Source organism: Procambarus clarkii, chromosome 87, assembly GCF_040958095.1.
Source record: "Procambarus clarkii isolate CNS0578487 chromosome 87, FALCON_Pclarkii_2.0, whole genome shotgun sequence".
Lineage (NCBI taxonomy): Eukaryota > Metazoa > Arthropoda > Malacostraca > Decapoda > Cambaridae > Procambarus > Procambarus clarkii.
Window position 1 is genome coordinate 8152948 of NC_091236.1, and position 18327 is coordinate 8171274.

Sequence of the window (18327 nt, forward strand, 5' to 3'; positions counted from 1 at the left end):
TTAGATTATATATATTTTTTAATATGGCACGAAATATTTGCTTAGGGTTTTCTCTCAAATTATGCACTCATTCCTATCCCGTGTTCAAGTACGTTTATTGAAACCATAAAATGTACATATCAGAAGGATAGAGAGGCTATTTCCACCCGTGGGCGGTGGTGGTTGTAGAGGCATTTTAGGTTGATGAAGAGGCATGGATTCTGGAAATGAACCCCATAGTTCATCTAGCTAGCAATTTTGCGAAGCCAGTTCCACAATTTTGTTTTGTTTACATATGCATATTGATCAGGGTACAGGATAGTAAATTTGTCTCCACAGTTTAGTGACGGTACATTAATGCCATACTTTCTAATGTCTGTGGAACATATATTTTATATTGTGTGAACTAAATACAATATACAGTAGTTAAAAGTACTGTAGTTAAAAGTGCAGTAGTTAAAAGTACTGACTTGATCATGTGGAGGCTTGGAAAGTTAGGCTAGGGTTTTTTGTTAAATTCAGTATGTTGCACTTTACAAATGCGCGGTTATTATACAATGATTGATCAGAAAATGCAATTGGTGAGTACTATCTGGGGAAAATGAAATTAGGCCATTGTGTAAATCAGGACATTTGCAAACTTGCAGTGTGTTTTCTAGGGAGTAATTGAGACTGGCGGGAATGATGAACCTTTAAGATTTTGTACGTATAGTCTTATGGAACACTGCTATTTGGATACTAGTCAATAGAGCCATGATATACAATAAATAGGACAAGGATGATGTAGCCTAGTGTTGCATGACCTGGCAGTGTTTTAATACCCAAATACCGTAACTCTCCATGGAAGTGTCTGCCTTTACCTAAAACTGCAGCACCAGAGGGTTTATTTTCTTTAAAGAACATGCAGTTTGCATGAAGGTTTTCTCCTCCCGAAGAGAGGAGAAAACCTTTTTTTATATTCAAATAACATACCTGTAATTTGGATAGTCATATTCAAATGACAGTATCTGATAAATCCACAATATTTAAGATTCCTAAGGTGAGTATTACTACATTAGTCATTATTTTCGAATTATGAAAGCCACTGGGCATTGATAATCGGTTCTCCATTTTTATTCAGTATTACAAAACTTGAAAAATGTGTGAATCTATTGGTGCGATAAGTTTGTCCAGCAGACTGTTGCTTGGAGTGGCCTGCAGGCCCACATATCCACTACATTCCTGTTAGTCCAAGACCTCTTGAAGGAGCGTTGCCAATGCATGTTTAAGGCCCGAGAGTTTGTTTCCTGTTGTGTTGTCATAATAGCACATTGGCAGCTTAACTGGCTTGAAACCCCTATGCTGCAGAAGCAGCCCCATTCTTGTACTTTCCTTTAGGCTAATGCAGTTAGCCTAAAGGCTAACTTTTTGCAGTTAGCTTTAGGCTAACAACAATAATTTATTCATTATTTTCTTTACCTTTATATAGGTTTTAGAATCTTTAAATCTGACCTGCTTTATCCAGTGGTAGATCTACCATAAAAAAATCAATTTGACAAAATGCTTTGTTATTTTGTACTAAAATGCTCTAGGTAACTTAACATCATCCTAGAAGTGTTCCCAGTGTATTGTATATTGAAATAAATCCTAGACGTATACATCTAGGAAAAATCCTAGATGTATAAATAAATCCTAGACGTATACATCTATACATACAGGAAATGTTTTATTTTCAAAATACAATGGCCAATGCCCCTAATTTTTCACACTATAGTAATAGATTTCTCGGTTGACATTTTTCGCTTGTGCCATTTTTAATAAATGTTAACAATTACTATTAATGTTTCAATGTAACAAGCGTCAACAGCCACTAATTATTTCTGTAATTTAGGCTCACCGTATTTGGATGGCATTTTCCTTGTTATTGCCATCAGAATCTTGAGAGTTTTTTGGGTTGTAGGCATGTTGATGACCACTTCACGTACAAGGTCAGGGCAGCTGCACATTGCGGTTGCCATTGAAGTTGAGCAGGTGCACAATGCGGTTGCCATTGAAGCAGCGCAGCTGCCACAGTGCGGTTGGCATTGAAGTAGATTAGATACTTCTAAACAACTAAACGAAGGATTAGATTGCAGTTAGTTTCCTACTCTGTTGCCGCTTCAAAAATTAGCGATTAGCTTAGTATTGGGACGAGGTTTATCTTTATCAGCCCGCATCAGTGTTTGTTGACTGTAGGCTACCTCTGTTTAGTACCTCTGTTTAGTACCTCTGTTTAGTACCTCTGTTTAGTACCTCTGTTTAGTACCTCTGTTTAGTACCTCTATTTAGGGCTTACCGCTTTTGGCACATGGTTTCACAGCAGTTCATCCTCCTGTTTTGGAAGTACTTATAATAACGATGAGGATCATAGTATATATATATATACCGACATACAACGAAATTAGAACGTAGAAATCAGAACTATTGAATTAGACAAACCGGAAAATTATTTTTTTTAACCCGTGTTGCTTTGACAAACTAAACTATCCTAACCTCCCTAGGCCTAATACGATATCTGAGGCCTAATATAGTACACGTGTGCTATACTAGGCCTAGGAATATCTAAGTTGGTGTTTTAGCTTCATTTATTTTTAAATAATAACTTACTGGTAGATATTCGACTGTCTAAAAGCTAAAATGTACGAATTCTGAACAAATCCACAAGGGCCGTGACGAGGGTTCGAACCTAACGTCCGAGAGGATCCCAGACGCTGCCTTAATCAACTAAGCTACGACATGGTAAAAGAATTGCAACCAGGAAATCATCATGATTTACCAACGGATCCTGCAGTCTCTCGAGACGGTCTCTTCCTTGTGTTAGGAATTCTGACTATGGACGATCGTCACAATAGGCACTATCTAAACAGGAGGATGGGTTGTTCAGTTAATAATGTTCAGTCTACAGTGCCTTAATGTTTTGATGTGTTGTTGCAGGGCCTGATGACAACGTTGATGATGCCGAGCGATTACGGTGTGGAGATGTTCCTTGGGTCGTCCCCTGTGCTGACCTCGAGTTACCTGGCCTCCCAACCCTTCATGCATGATTATCCCAGACTGACGCCTCTGCAGGCAGTTCCCTTGCAAGCAACACCGGTACAAGCAACGTCTTATCAGTCCATGCCCCTTCATAGCTTCTGGAGCAGCAACGGTCAGTCATGCGGCTCTTCAGTCAGCAAGAGCGATTATGATAGCCATATATTGCCGTTATCATGCAGTAATGGCTTCAGTGTGGGAGGCAGTTTTAGGTAAGTCGCTGCAGCTCGGCAATCTAGAAAGAAACTTGAGACTACTTTTTGAGAGACAAAGTTAATTGAATGACAATAAAGTGACTTAAAATTGATAACTATGAAACAAATGGATGAACTATAATTATTGGTTGTGTTGTTGACCTACAGGTCCAGTGGTCGACGGTCCTCCCCAACCAAAAAGAAAGCGCAGATACCACCTCTCCTTCCTATAAAGTCATGTCTGGTGGCAAGGCAGGAGGAGGAACAAGAGGAAGGTGCAGTCTCCCCAACCCGACTAAAGAAGAAGGTTGTGTTTGCCGACACACAAGGACACCCACTCACGGAGGTTCGCGTTCTCACAGAACGTCCAGATTGTCCTCCAAGATGGTCTGCAGACTTCCTTGAACAGGTAGGGCTCATTACCAAGGAGAAATGCAAATTCTTAGCCACCAAAATTGCTGTCGTGTCTACACATGCCTTTGCAAGCATTTTATTGTTTGCATTGCTGTCACGAATGATATTGAATGGGGGGATAACAAATGGAATTTAAGACAAAGTAGTTTGGAATGATAGCTGATTTTCTAACGATGCTATGAACTGAATTAAAATTTATAATATTGTTTTATTTCTTCCGGTTGTGTCTCAGGTGACAGGAGGCGCCAAGGCAGAGGCGGTGTGTGACCAGTGGGAGCTAGCGTTTCCTCAGCCAGCTTCTGACTACATGGGCATGAAGGCACGATTGGAAAAGCACAATGTATCTTTGGAAAATGTTATCATTAGGGAATCGGAAAGCAGAGTACAAGGCACAGTCAAGGCAAGTTAATATGCGTGTGTGGTCACACTGATATACAGTACTGTACCTATAATAATGTGCTCAAGTATATTTAATAAAAAATAAAATAAATGTATTGTTTTGTTACTCTTAATCATGTATGTTAACTAAACGTGGCCTTTTCCTTTCTTTCCAGGTCCGAAACTTGTCCTTCCACAAAAGTGTTTATATTAGATTCACTATAAACAACTGGACTTCATATGAAGACATTGAGGGGGAGTTCGTGCCCTCGCTCACCACAGCCACAGGCGCCTCGTACAACATCTACGATACCTTCACTTTCAGTCTGCCACTGCCAGGTTCCACTCAAGCTGACAAGTTAGAATTCTGTGTGTGCTTCAGAAGCGATAAAGGGGAGTTCTGGGACAACAACAACAAGAAGAACTACGTTATAGTATCCTTCAGACCAAAGACCACGCCCCAGGAGTCTAAACCCAAAGATATTTACGATGTTACCCTAGATTCATGGACAGAGTTTGCTTCTTGGACCCATTTAGATATCAATGACTCGCCATATTGGTGAACACATGAAAGAGGGTTCGAGATGATGGAACAAAGTGGTCGAACCCCCATACTGCGATACAGAGATAACAGTGGTCTGGTGGTGCTACTTGTGTAATATTTTGTCAGTTTATGCATAAGCCATATTACTTATGGTTCATTAAAGCAGTGATAAAGACCATGTGTTTGTACATGTACCGTTATACTACATGATAGGAATGGCTCGGAATTAGTGGCTGAAAAGAATTGCTTGACTTAAGTGACCACGTGGTGGTGGTGGAGGAGGAACTACTTGCCTATTGTCATCACTAATGTCACCAGCCTACTCCCCCATGACCGGCATTAGTGTCACATTGGGCAGGGGGCCATCACCCACCCACCCTGCTACCACTGTCGTAATGAAGGAATGGGTGTTACTCAAGTGGCGACTTAAGTTCACCCATGGAACCGTCTTCATCAGCAGCCTCTCATTCGCCATGCCTTCCAGTTACCATCTGCTGTTGAGCTTCATTGGATCCCAGAAGCAGGATGTCCATGCACAAGACAGGGGAAGATCTTGTTTGTGGGACAAGAAAGATGCTTTAGGTGAGTGTTTCTTATCGAGCATTTTCAAATTCATGCATAACATTTTTACCAAATGTAGTTACTGTTTTCACCTAGTTGTAGATCCAGTGACTCACTTTCAGTAATATGCCTAACCTCTTAAACTTTGACTAGTGTACAGTAGTTGTTTTCCTTCTCCCTTGTTCTGTCGTGCTCAATTTTGAGCCCATGTATGAGAACTGCTGCCACACTTATCATTCCATTTGTACACCACTGTTACACTGTAGTATCCTTTCTAGTTTTGTTGGGTCGTTGACTTTCGATCTGTATTCTCTTGTTCTGGCTCAATTTAGCTCTCGTCCCCACAAGCCTCGTGTATTGACTGGAGATCGTGGGCAGAGAAAGTTAATTAAGCGCTAATTCCATGGTAATGTTAAACTTGCTCATTTAACGTAAGGTAATTATCAGGACTGCGTGCTACGTCAATACGACTATATAGCACTTGGAAGGGATATGAAGATAAGGATAACCATAAAGATTGCATTTAAATATATACAAATGAACGCAGAATGAACTTAAACTAACGTGAAATGCTCCTTGCCGGTTTATGCTGCAAGCATAAAATACTGTTTAATTAATGTTCATCCTCCTACCAAATATAAGAAAAGGAAGTGTTAAACAAATTGATAATCTGCAGGAAGTGCCGAAGCAACCGGGATACCGTAAGGCAAGCTTGGCCCCAAGCCAATTGGAGAATCATAACCAACTATTATATAAATGTCAGAGAACGTCCACACTACCTTGTCAATGCTCTGTATATGTGTAACCCATGACTGGTGGTAACTAAAACTTTGCTAGGTTACCACAATTGCCATTCGCGTCGTTCGTAGATATGGAATGATAACGTAATATGTGAGGAATGGGCACAGGGAGTGTGGTTGGCAAGTGGCCTCACTGGCGCCCAGAATAGCAGGTATCTTAGGCTGTGGGAGCTGCGTCGGATGCCAACCACTCTGGCGGCATGATACTGTGGGTGGAAGACACTGGGAGAGGCTATTTTATATACATTTTTCAACCCATCCTTCTAAAATGGTGCAACTAGTCGAATGTATAAAAATAGTTACAGCCAATAGTGTTCGAATTTTGTATTGTAATAATACCTCGGTATAATTAATTGGGCCAAGTGAAGAAGTGGGGGAGGCTATTATATGTACATTTTTCAACCCATCCTTCTAAAATGGTGCAACTAGTCGAATGTATACAAATAGTTACAGCCAACAGTGTTCGATTTTTGTATTGTAATAATACCTCGGTATAATTAATTGGGCCAGTGAAGAAGTCATGGTATTATCCTGAACTTTTGATTAAACTCGTGTAGATTAATATATTGGTAATAATTCGCCGAGGACAAAGTATAAACGCCGTGCCAGCGGTTCCGGGTCATTGCAACATGTCTGCAACTTCCACAATGTTCCGTTGCAAGACAGGCAGTTGTGATTTATGGTTACAATAAACATTTGCATTATACCATGAATAAATTTGATTCCTGTATACGCGCTCATGTGGTTGCAAGAATCGATTGATGTAATGATCTCGTATTCTGTCATAGCTACACTGCAGATTTTTTGCAAGGAGTTAAGCTTCCAGTTTCTAGTGTCGGCTGGGCACACCAGGCGGTAGTGGCTAAGAGTCTGGTGGGAGTCGTCAAGGTCGTCCCTGACCAACACCTGTTTGGAGAGGTTATAATCTTAACGGATTTTCAAGGACGATGTGTTTGCCAGTACCAGTTAATTATCTGCACTTCCGCCACAGTTCCGTTTTTTTTTTTAGCGCGTTACTTACTGCTTGCTATTTAGTGTAGCGAGAAGGTTGTCGAGAAGAGGAGGGGGATAGGAGAGACCAGAGATATGAATGAGGGTATTGGTAATGGGTGGGTGTGGGTAGCCTGAGGGCAGGACAGGCTGCTGCCCTGGCCCCAGATTCACGAAAGCACTATGCAAGCACTTAAGAACCTGTACATCTTTTTTCAATCTTTGGCGGCTTTGTTTGCAATTATTAAACAGTTAATGAGCTCCGAAGCACCAGGACGCTGTTTATAACAATAACAACAGTTGAATGGGAAGTTTTCATGATTGTAAACTGTTTAATAAATGTACCCAAAGCCGTCAAAGATTGAGGAAAGATGTACACGTTCGTAAGTGCTTGTGTAAGTGCTTTCGTGAATCTGGCCCCTGGGTAGCGTGTTGCGAGGCTCCAGCTAGGTGGTATGTTGGCTGCGGTAAACATTTGTCAAAGCGATCCAGCTAAGGATACAAGTATACAGAGTTCACACACCCACACATGTATACATACATATACACGTGGACGTGTACGCACGCACGTACGTATTCACGTGCATTCGAGCCCGGTGGTTCAACTAAACCATTGCAAGAACCAGTTTTTAGATTTAGCTGCTCAGAACGAAATGTCCATGTAGCACGGGCTATGGTGAGCCCGTAATGCAAGAGGCAGTATGAGGGCTCCATGTGAGCTACCCCGGGCGAGATGATGATCCGGGCAAAAGCGTCACGCGGACTGGAGGGGGGGGGGGCATGTAAGGGCATTACCCAGAATGAGGGGGGGCGTACAAGGACGTCACCCAGAATGGTTGGGGGGGGGCGTACAAGGACGTCACCCAGACTGGTTGGGGGGGGGCGTACAAGGACGTCACCCAGACTGGTTGGGGGGGGGCGTACAAGGACGTCACCCAGAATGGTTGGGGGGGGGCGTACAAGGACGTCACCCAGACTGGTTGGGGGGGACGTACAAGGACGTCACCCAGACTGGAGGGGGGGGGCGTAGAAGGACGTCACCCCAGACTGGGGGGGGGGTAGAAGGACCTCGCCCAGACTGGTTGGGGTGGTCGAGCAAGGGCGTTACCCACATATCATAGTGGTTGAGATTGTGAAACTTTTATCTTGATATTCATGTTTACTTAGATATTTTAAGAGGAGCTGGGGGTTAGTGGAGTTTCAACACCCACATAAGAAGACCAGTTGACCCACCTACACTGTTAGCCACACCCACCATACACATACACAACGCGAGTACAGCATTTTTTAGGCCTACAGATATTTTATAAATAGCATGCGGGACAGCCATTATTTTGAATCTTTTGAAATACAGTACATATATATTTAAACCAAACACTGAATAGGCAAATACACACTATTTGTGCATTGAAACATGCTACATAGCACAATGTACGTTCATGTATTCTTTCTTCTCACAGAAACGTAGATTCTGCTAGTCATGTCAGCGCCCCTGTCTTGAGAACCTGCACGAAGAAAACACCCTTGAAACCTTTCTCCGGAAGCTCTTGAAACTCATCGCTCCCTCCATGTCCACCGCCCAAGATATCCACTGTAAATGTGACGGGTCAAGGTCCAAGACTCTTTAAGAGACAGTTACAGCCGAGCACTCGAATGTCTTATGTAGGAGGAGTCTTGGAGATACTATTAGTTAAACTGGTAATGAAGCTGAGCTACTGGATCAGGGTAGTACCTTGTGGTATAGGACCGTGGACTGGATCAGGGCAGTACCCTGGGGTGAGATTTTAGAGGGATTGATGACCATGTGACTAGGCTTTGCAAGATACAAATAAAACAAAAAAATTTATTACACGGAATTTCAGACCTATTTATTTGTAGAAAGTGAAATAATACAAACAAATAACATAATTAGTGTTGTAATAGAGGAATAAGGAATGGAATTTACCTGATATAAATTTATCTGTGATAGAGTACACTGCTGATTGTGTACTGATGTGATTGCTGAATGAATTTGGGGGCAACTTGTCCAATGAACTTGAAGATTGGGTACTCGTGCATTGTTTTTTTGTGATGTTTTATGTGCATATGTAAGAAGTGGGTGTAGGTGGGAGATAGCTTTGGTTTCTTGTACCCTTGTGTTTCTGCAAGTAAATATGACTGTCTTGCAATGGTGCAACCATCATTCAACCGGTGTCTTAAGACGCACACCACTTGGTACACGAAACCTTATCTTAAATATTCACTCTGAAATTCTAGTATGTAACAGTATGTATACTGCTGGTGTGTGTCGCACATTACACTGTAGTAGTCAACCTCATGACCTAGATATGGTTAATCTTGCACGAGGACTTGAGATTCAATTAATGTGAAGTTTGGTAGTCAGCGTTAGTTCATTCTTATTTCAAACATATATCGAGTGAAAAGGTGGCATAAACTTGTGTTCTCATGCTGAAAATGAATGTGAATCTCTTGTCCAGTATATTTTTGTCAGCTTTGTTGAAAAGTAAATGGTACAAAACATTACCAGTTACGTCCTATTACTTATCGGGTAGATCCAAGGTATCACTTGGTAATTGTGTTCTTTATGCCTTAGATCAGTTAGCATGATTAAGTTTTAATGTTCGATTATCTAATAGCCACAGCATTAACTTGAGTTCCTGGAAACAGTGCCTTTCGTAAAAGCAAGGAGACGATGAATTTCTGCCACTTACAGATGCATTTTCTCCTGGTAAATGAAGAGTATCATTAGCCATCGTATGTATATATGGATATGGGTTTAAAGGTTCATGTTTGGTATTTCACTGTGACTTCGTAATATGTTTATCAGTGGCAGCTGATGGAGTGTAAACACTTCGTGATCTCGGTTGGTGTTGGGTATCTGCGAGCTGGGGTGCATAGGAACTCAAGATGATAGACATAGCTTTGCCTGCATTGTATGGGGGCTTTAGATGTAAGAGTTTGATCACTGCGTGCTAGTAATGAGGCTATACTCTAGCTGGGCCTACTATGACTGTGTGCCAATAAAAATGTCAAGTTTTAATGCAGAGAAGGCTGGGCTCATCAGTGGCAAAGCAGTAAAACTGCTATACATATATATATACAGTATATACATATAACGTATATAAGCTATAATGTAGTGTGTGTATTGCTACATTTTTCTGTGGCCCACCATTATCCAGTACATAGTATAGGCATATAAGGTGTAGATATAAATACATAATTAATGTTTCCATGTTCACGAGCAGTGCTCTGCAGCTGTCCAACATGGATTGTGGGAATATAGATTTAATTCATGCAGTTACCTCAGAACCTGGAAATTTATCCTCCTTGTAAAATCATTCAAATAGAGAACTATCCAAGTTACCACGAGACTATCATAGTTACCAGCAGCAAGAGGCTGTTTGAAGGCAGAGGTGGGAGCCCACCATACATCTAGTCCCTGAAATGTCTGGTATGGTCGTGTAAGGTTGACTTCAAGGTTGAGCATAACACTTCATACAAGTTGTTTTGGCTGTATTTAATTCAGTGTGGGTAAAGATGTGGCCTTGTTATCTGTTGTAGGATATTTTAAGGAATAACAAATCCAATGTCTTTAGGGGGAAAAAAATGTAATACAGTAGTGTTAAGATGGCTTGCAAGGACCCATTATATATTTGACACACAAGCCCAAGATCGCTTAAGTTTATAAGGTAATTTAAATATTGTGTTGCAGAACTATTTAGGGGTTATGTTGTTCTATCAAAAGATTGTATGGTTGGGAGGTTGTGTATATCCTTAAAGGAGGAACGACAGTTTAACACAACCCCTTGTGAATGGCTTGTGTGCTTAAGAAGGGTCTTAACTAGATGTTTGGTGTGTGCAGAAGTACATGCATGGCTGCGAAATATTAAGTGTGCGTGCGAGCGTGTCAGTGTGCCAAACTATAGTAAATATTTTTGTAATTCGGCCAACTGTAGAAGAGTTGCAGGTGATTGTTGTTATGGAAATGAGGGAAGTGTTTCTGTGGAAATTACTCCCATTAATGTCCTTCCAAAATTATTGTTGTTGCTCAATATGTACCCAGAGTTCCTTTGGTGAATGTGTCTCCTTTGTTTTGTAGTTAATCCCGTGTATAGAGCAGCTTGCATGCGAGTGGGTATGGCCTCGATTGATGATGCCTCACTTAATCCCATCGAGAGTATGTGAACCACTTAAACTATTCTCTCCCTCGAGGCTGTCTCCACTTCAGTGAGTGCTCTCACACACACACACTCTGTTGCTGCTGTATAGCCTTAAGTTAAACATCCGAACCACTGTTATAATTATTATTATGATGAATGTGTTTTAGCATTTTTAAAACATTACCGTTTCTAGTTGTACATAGATTTTTTTTTTCCTGCAAAGCAACCTCCATGAATGATAAATTATCTGAACTAGGTATTTCTTGACCTTTGTGGATGCTGTTCTTTGCCTGCAATCCTATATTTTTGGTTGTGTTGATTTTATATATGTCATTGAGAATATTGCAAACAGTGGTGATATTCACACTGATACCTGTAATTAGAACAAAATATTCTTAAATTTACAAGATAATTGTTTCAATCTTGGCTATTGAAGAGATTGTAATTATTTTACATTGCACGATATTTTATGATTTTGCAAACTACTAATAAACACACTTATGTGCCTATCAATTTGATTTATTTATCAAACAAAACTAGATTATTATCGCCCCCATTTTATCCGCTCTTAATGAAGATAGAGCATGAGCCATCCAATTATAGCTGTGCCCTCCTTATCTTCCTTCTTAAATCCCTTTACCCAACAATTGTGAATATTTGTTTAATAGCTATTCTCGCATTTCAACCCCTACTGTAAATACCCAATTCCAAGTATTTACAGTATGTACATTCTTGTATTCATGTAGTTAGTGGGTGTTAAAATTACTACAGAATACAAGTGCTACATGATTAGCTTCTGGCTATATAACACATGAACCAGCTGACTTGTAGATTTGTTGTGTTTTTGGTAATTCATATCTAGCGGAATACCTTGTATACAGTCTTGCTAGTTCCCTTACTCAGTGTGTACGTTTGGCTTTGTTGCAAGTAACTTTCATAATTTACTAGAAAATTTGCTGTCATTTTTATTATAATCATTGGGGTTTAGTCTAAAAAGTGGATGCCAAGTCGCAATGGTTTCTCAGTCAACCACAAGAATCCTGCTAGGCATATCGAGGTCCCCTCCCCCCCCAAGGTTAACCACTACATGAGATGCAACCCTGCAACAGTTGCCTAACTGCAGAGTACCTATTATAAATGCTTCTATATAAATAGAAGTATTTGCTGAAAGTGAACGTGTCCAGCCTTGTTGGGGATAGTCCAGGATCATCAGTTGTGAGCAGGGATATGGAAAGACAGCAGTTACAAATTAACCAATATGATGATGAATTTGTTCAAGTTCCCATATGTATGTATATCCAGTGAGCACAAACGTCATCTTCTTGAGGTTATCTTGAGATGATTTCGGGGCTTTCAGTGTCCCCGCGGCCCGATCCTCAACTAGGCCTCCACCCCCAGGAAGCAGCCCGTGACAGCTGACTAACACCCAGGTACCTATTTTACTGCTATGTAACAGGGGCATAGGGTGAAAGAAACTCTGCCCATTGTTTCTCCCCGGCGCCTGGGATCGAACCCAGGACCACAAGTCCTGCGTGCTGTCCGCTCGGCCGACCGGCTCCCATCTATATCATGAATACATCCATGGTACAAGCCTTGCACGAGGCTTCTAGCTACGAGTAATAGTAATCTGTATTTTAGTCTCATGTTCTTCTACACAAGTTTGATTCATTGTTTTTTATCTGCTGTTGGATTATATATAAGACTTGGCATAACATTAGCTAGTTAAAAGCACTTTAATATTGATCGATTTCACGTGACTGCACAAACGATGGAAAAAGCACATTAGACCAGTAAACAACAACAATGTTCTTGCATCATAAACATTACACTAGTAGTTTCCTGTTACCAGGGGCAGGAAACCAGCTAGGCTTATCAAGCCCCTTCCCCCCCTCCCCTCCTCCCCCGGTCAACAACTGGCCTTTCCCCAGGATGCATCCCACAACAGTTGCCTAACTCTGGCACCTATCTACTGCTAGGTGCACAGATACCAGGTGCGAGGAAATGTGGCCAAGGTGTAATAGGCAGACGCGGGCCAGAATTCATCAAGCAGTTACGCACGAAATAACGAACCTGCGAGGCTTTGTTTACATTTATTAAAACGGTTTACAAGCCTCAAAGTTCTCGAGATTATGCAATTTCTCGAGTTATAGGTTGCTATTAACAACCTTTTGGTATTATGGAGCGTGATATGATCACTACGTACAAAATAGTAACAAATCGACAAAATTGACAATTTTTGACAACTGTAATTTCAAGAACAAGTGGACAAACGTTCAAAGTAATAACAAATCTGCCGAAAAACACATTGAAACACTTTGGCAAACAGTGGTAGACGGTTGGAACAAATTAGGCGAGTTGGTGGTGGTAGGCAAAGTCGTCAGTAGTTTCAAAGCGGTGTATGATAGAGTACTGGGAAGGCGGGACACCACGAGTGTAGCTCTCATCCTGTAACTACACTTACGCAAGCACATACGAACATGTAATTTACCCAACTGCTTGTTGAATCCGGCCTCGGAGCCCTACCTCTCAAAAGGTATAGTGCCATGAGCATCAGACCTTCGCTGACCATTACGTTAATTACTTTTTAATGACATCTTTAAATTTACAAGCAATTTTTCATTACGTATAATAATAATATTAGTTCCCGGTCCTTTGTAGAGAGTGTAATTGTTATTTTTAGGGTGTTGTGAAGCTGGGATTCAAGATAATCTAGAGCGCTTGAAATCTAGAATTGTTTTTAGAGTCTAGACGCTGTTTATCTTATCGAGCTCCTAACAGGAACCTTGCTATGGATCTTGTAATAACTAAGCGTGTAGCTAAGGTCTACATCCTTACCTCTTAATTTTTCCATCACCTGATGTCTCTTCAGCTAGGTGAGCGTTGTTATTCCCAGGGGAAGACCAGACTGTAGTCTACACTACAGTACACTTCTAGTGTAGCCTCTACACTGCAGTACACTTCTAGTGTAGCCTCTACACTACAGTACACTTCTAGTGTTAGCCTCTACACTACAGTACACTTCTAGTGTTAGCCTCTACACTACAGTACACTTCTAGTGTTAGCCTCTACACTACAGTACACTTCTAGTGTTAGCCTCTACACTACAGTGCACTTCTAGTGTAGCCTCTGCACTACAGTACACTTCTAGTGTAGCCTCTACTCTACAGTACACTTCTAGTGTAGCCTCTACACTACAGTGCACTTCTAGTGTAGCCTCTGCACTACAGTACACTTCTAGTGTAGCCTCTACTCTACAGTACACTTCTAGTGTAGCCTCTACTCTACAGTACACTTCTAGTGTTAGCCTCTACAGTACACTTCTTGTGTAGCCTCTACAGTACACTTCTAGTGTAGCCTCTACTCTACAGTACACTTCTAGTGTTAGCCTCTACAGTACACTTCTTGTGTAGCCTCTACAGTACACTTCTAGTGTAGCCTCTACTCTACAGTACACTTCTAGTGTAGCCTAGCCTACTCTGCCACAGGCTTGACCCGACGTCCACCTTGGGACGTGACCGGCCTTGCTCACTCCATCAGATAGTTTCAAGAGGTTAGTTTAGCAAATTGGAGGCGAGCGAAATAATTACTGAACTATTAAAATAGTAGTTAGTGACGTGATGAACATGTTGAGTGGATGGTTTAGATTTTAACTTGCAAGATCGTTAGAAAAGCCTAGGACGTAATCTTGTGGGTGCAAATTGAGGAACTTTCTCTAAACAGCTTCTGTATTTTGAGGCATAATGCCGCGTATAGGAGTCATGTTGGCTTAATGCTTAACTGATAATAGCCTAACCTTGTCTGTTAATCTTAAAAAAAATGGCTGGGAATTATTTTAAGAAAGTCATTTTACAGGCCTTAAGTGCTTTAATAGTTTCAGTCATTACACTTTAATACTGGTGCTGTATATTGAAGGTACATAATACATTTGGCGGTGTTTATAACCCCACGTCGGTGTTCCCGTCCTCTCAACTAATAGGTCGTTTTTTGTACGTTATGGTAACCAACGCTGCAAACGTGACCTAGTGTGAAATGGAACTGGTAACAAATATTTAAGTTTAATATGCATCGACTGCGATAGGTTAGGTAACCTGTCCTAATAGAATGTCGCATTTTGACGTATACTCTGCCTAAGGCCAAAAATTGTACTAGAAAAGTAGCGGTTCGCGAAACTGAGCTCCGTTTTCTGTTTTGGGTTCTCTGGTTGGTTAGGATAAGGGGACATTAGTACGACTGTTACTTGATGTCGGCAAATCTTTCGAGGACTATTCAGTAGGCCTCAGCCTATTGAGCTCTATCATATCTATAATTTAAATTACGTATGAAATCTGCCTCCATCCACTACAACAAATACGATACTTCCTAATGCATTCCATTGACACTGAATTTTTTTTTATCGTCTCGGTGGCTCATTTGGGTACTAAGTTTCCACCTGTGTCACCGCGTTAGAGTACCAGCCGTGCTAAATAGTTTATTTGACTTGTCAATTCCTCCGATAATTTTGTAGATGGTAATCATGTCTCCTCCCCCCCCCCCTCCAACTCTTGTCCAATAACGTGAGGTTTAATTTTTTTTTTTTTTTGAGATATATACAAGAGTTGTTACATTCTTGTACAACCACTAGTACGCGTAGCGTTTCGGCCAGGTCCCTGGAATACGATCCCCGCCGCGAAGAATCCTTGTTACAACCAAGTACACATTTTACTGTTGGGTTAAACAGAGACTACAGTTACGGATTTCCGCCCAGTAAATCCTCCCCGGCCAGGATACGAACCCATGACAAAGCGTTCGCGGAACGCCAGGCGAGTGTCTTACCACTACACCACGGAGACGTAGTAATTCCAGTAGACTTTCCTCATAGCTCATACCTCTTACTCTCCTTCATATAGTCTAGGGTAGCTGCACAAATGTAGATGTACTTAATGTATTTAAAAAAATCGGCTGTGGGATTAGTCTGGTGGCAAACCTCTGAACTTTTAGAGCATCGCCTAAATAGGCTATTTGCAAATAGGTAAAGCTGTCCCAAATAGGATAGCTTGCCTTGGAAGTAATGTCAAGGCTCACACAATCTTTGAAAAGGAAATAAAAAAAAATAAAGGGACAAATAAAAGCACAGAGCCTTTATTTCTTGGGGCACTGAATATGGGTTTGTGGATGCATATATGACTGTCTTGTTCACAGAATTGGTTATAATGTCCATGTAAGGGTGATGAAGTGATAACCTCAGCCAACAGCCCCTTACTGGAGAAGGGAATATGCTGTCACTTCACTATAGGTGGATCGCTAGAATTCCTACGTTTCTGATCAGTTTAATGAGATTTAATTCTTTACAGTGTGTGATATCAATATTGTTAACCTGGGAATGTGCTAGATGGCACTACTGACGAACCCTATCTATGAGATTGTGACACTAACGTACACTTTTCTTTCCTTCCGGTTTAGTAGACACAGGCGTAGTCTTGCGTTTTTCATTTAGTTATGTTTACGGGTCAAACCGTTAGCGCGACAGCCTAATACTGAGCGCTCTGCTGTAGTGGCCTCCCATAGGTCGCTGGCCGTTCGAGAATTGAAAGAATTTAATGCTGAAACTTGTCTATCTATATACCTGACATTTATGGCATTTATAACTAAGGGCATTTATGGAGCTTATAGGTTGTCGAAGGTAAATCAATTTATTGCATAAAATATTACTCTATGAGCATTTATCAACGAAATGAAGTAGTGGACAATGTACTTTATTTTGAAACTACAGTCATATTGAGTTTTTTTTTTAGGTCAAACACTTCTGTTGATGTAAGTTTTCAAGTTTGTGTTTACATGGTGCAACCCGTCCTCGACTCAGTCCATTACATCCAGCGGTCAACCCCACAGACGCATTCATAAATTTTAACATACTGTTCATTCAAAATGGGAATTTTCTTAAGTATAAATTAATATTATAATATATTAACATATTGTGTATATATAGGCATAGGATAGGTTAGGTGTTTAGGTTCTGTTGGCGATTATTTGTATTTGTAGTACGTGGGTGAAACATTTATAGCGTTGTGATTTCGAACAAAATTCGTCAGTGAAGCACTTGTTCCGGATATGTTCAAATGTAAGCAGTTGTGAGTCGTGTGTAAACCGCTTTTCATTCTTAAACAGGGGGTTTGGCAGGTGCATGGAATCACTTTTGGATCTTTGTTTGGAGGACGGGCTGCATGATGAAATAATGAAGTTTGAAACGTCACCAAATTGCGACCCTGAACTTGCGGCTTCGTATTGATTTTCCTTGTACACGTGCAGGGTGTGGTGTGTGTGTGTGTGTTGTAGTTGTATTCACCTAGTTGTGCTTGCTGGGGTTGAGCTCTGCTCTTTCGGCCCGCCTCTCAACTGGCAATGAATCAATTGTTACTAACCAAATACATACATACACACACACACCCAACCACCATCCCACCCCACCCCACACCCCATCTACCACCCCACACCCCACCTACCACCCCACACCCCACCTACCACCCCACACCCCATCTACCACCCCACACCCCACCTACCACCCCACACCCCACACCCCACCTACCACCCCACACCCCACTCCACCCCACGACCACCCCACTCACCACCCCACGACCACCCCACTCACCACCCCACGACCACCCCACGACCACCCCACTCACCACCCCACTCACCACCCTACGACCACCCCACTCACCACCCCACACACCCAGGAAGCAATGGGCTCACCATAGCCCGTGCTACTTGCAACTTTTTGTTTCAAGTAGCAAATCTTAAACAACAACAACAACCCAGGAAGCGCTCTGTAACAGCTGTCTAACTCCCAGGTACTTATTTACTACTAGGTAACAGGGGCATCAGGGCGAAAGAAACTCTGCCCATTTTGTTTCTGCCATCACCGGGGGATCGAACCCGGACCCTAGAATTACGAGCCCAGAGCGCTGTCCACTCGGCTATCAGGCACACAATATCGTGTGTGCACGCGCTTTGGTTGGGGTCGTGAACATATATGTACATGCAATATAGATATGCATATAAGAAGTATGAAATGTTATATGCATACTTCCTCTATAGCCTTCTATAGGGTTCCTCTATAGGCCGAGGAAGAACAGCCGAGAAGTGGAAATTGCTTGTTAAAAACGGTGATAACGTTTTAGCCAATGACAGCCAGGAAGCGGCGGCAACACAATCAATATGGAGGTGCAGCTCGTCTCTTAGGCTTGCCACAATGTAAAAAAAAATCCAACCTTTTAGCCTAA

At 41.5% G+C, this 18327-nt stretch overlaps 1 protein-coding gene across 3 annotated transcripts in view; it reads left to right on the forward strand.

Moving 5' to 3' along the window:
- LOC123747074 (protein phosphatase 1 regulatory subunit 3B) overlaps positions 1-11580 on the forward strand; it is a 131371-nt gene extending 119791 nt beyond the window's left edge. For all 3 annotated transcript variants that reach the window (XM_069317364.1, XM_045729071.2, XM_069317365.1), the window contains 5 exons: positions 2932-3242; positions 3393-3633; positions 3871-4038; positions 4193-5142; positions 8372-11580. In XM_069317364.1, coding sequence (XP_069173465.1) covers positions 2938-3242; positions 3393-3633; positions 3871-4038; positions 4193-4579 — 1101 coding nt within the window. In that variant the 5' untranslated portion in view covers positions 2932-2937 and the 3' untranslated portion in view covers positions 4580-5142; positions 8372-11580. The remainder of the gene's footprint in view (positions 1-2931; positions 3243-3392; positions 3634-3870; positions 4039-4192; positions 5143-8371) is intronic.
- The last annotated feature ends 6747 nt before the right edge of the window (positions 11581-18327 follow it).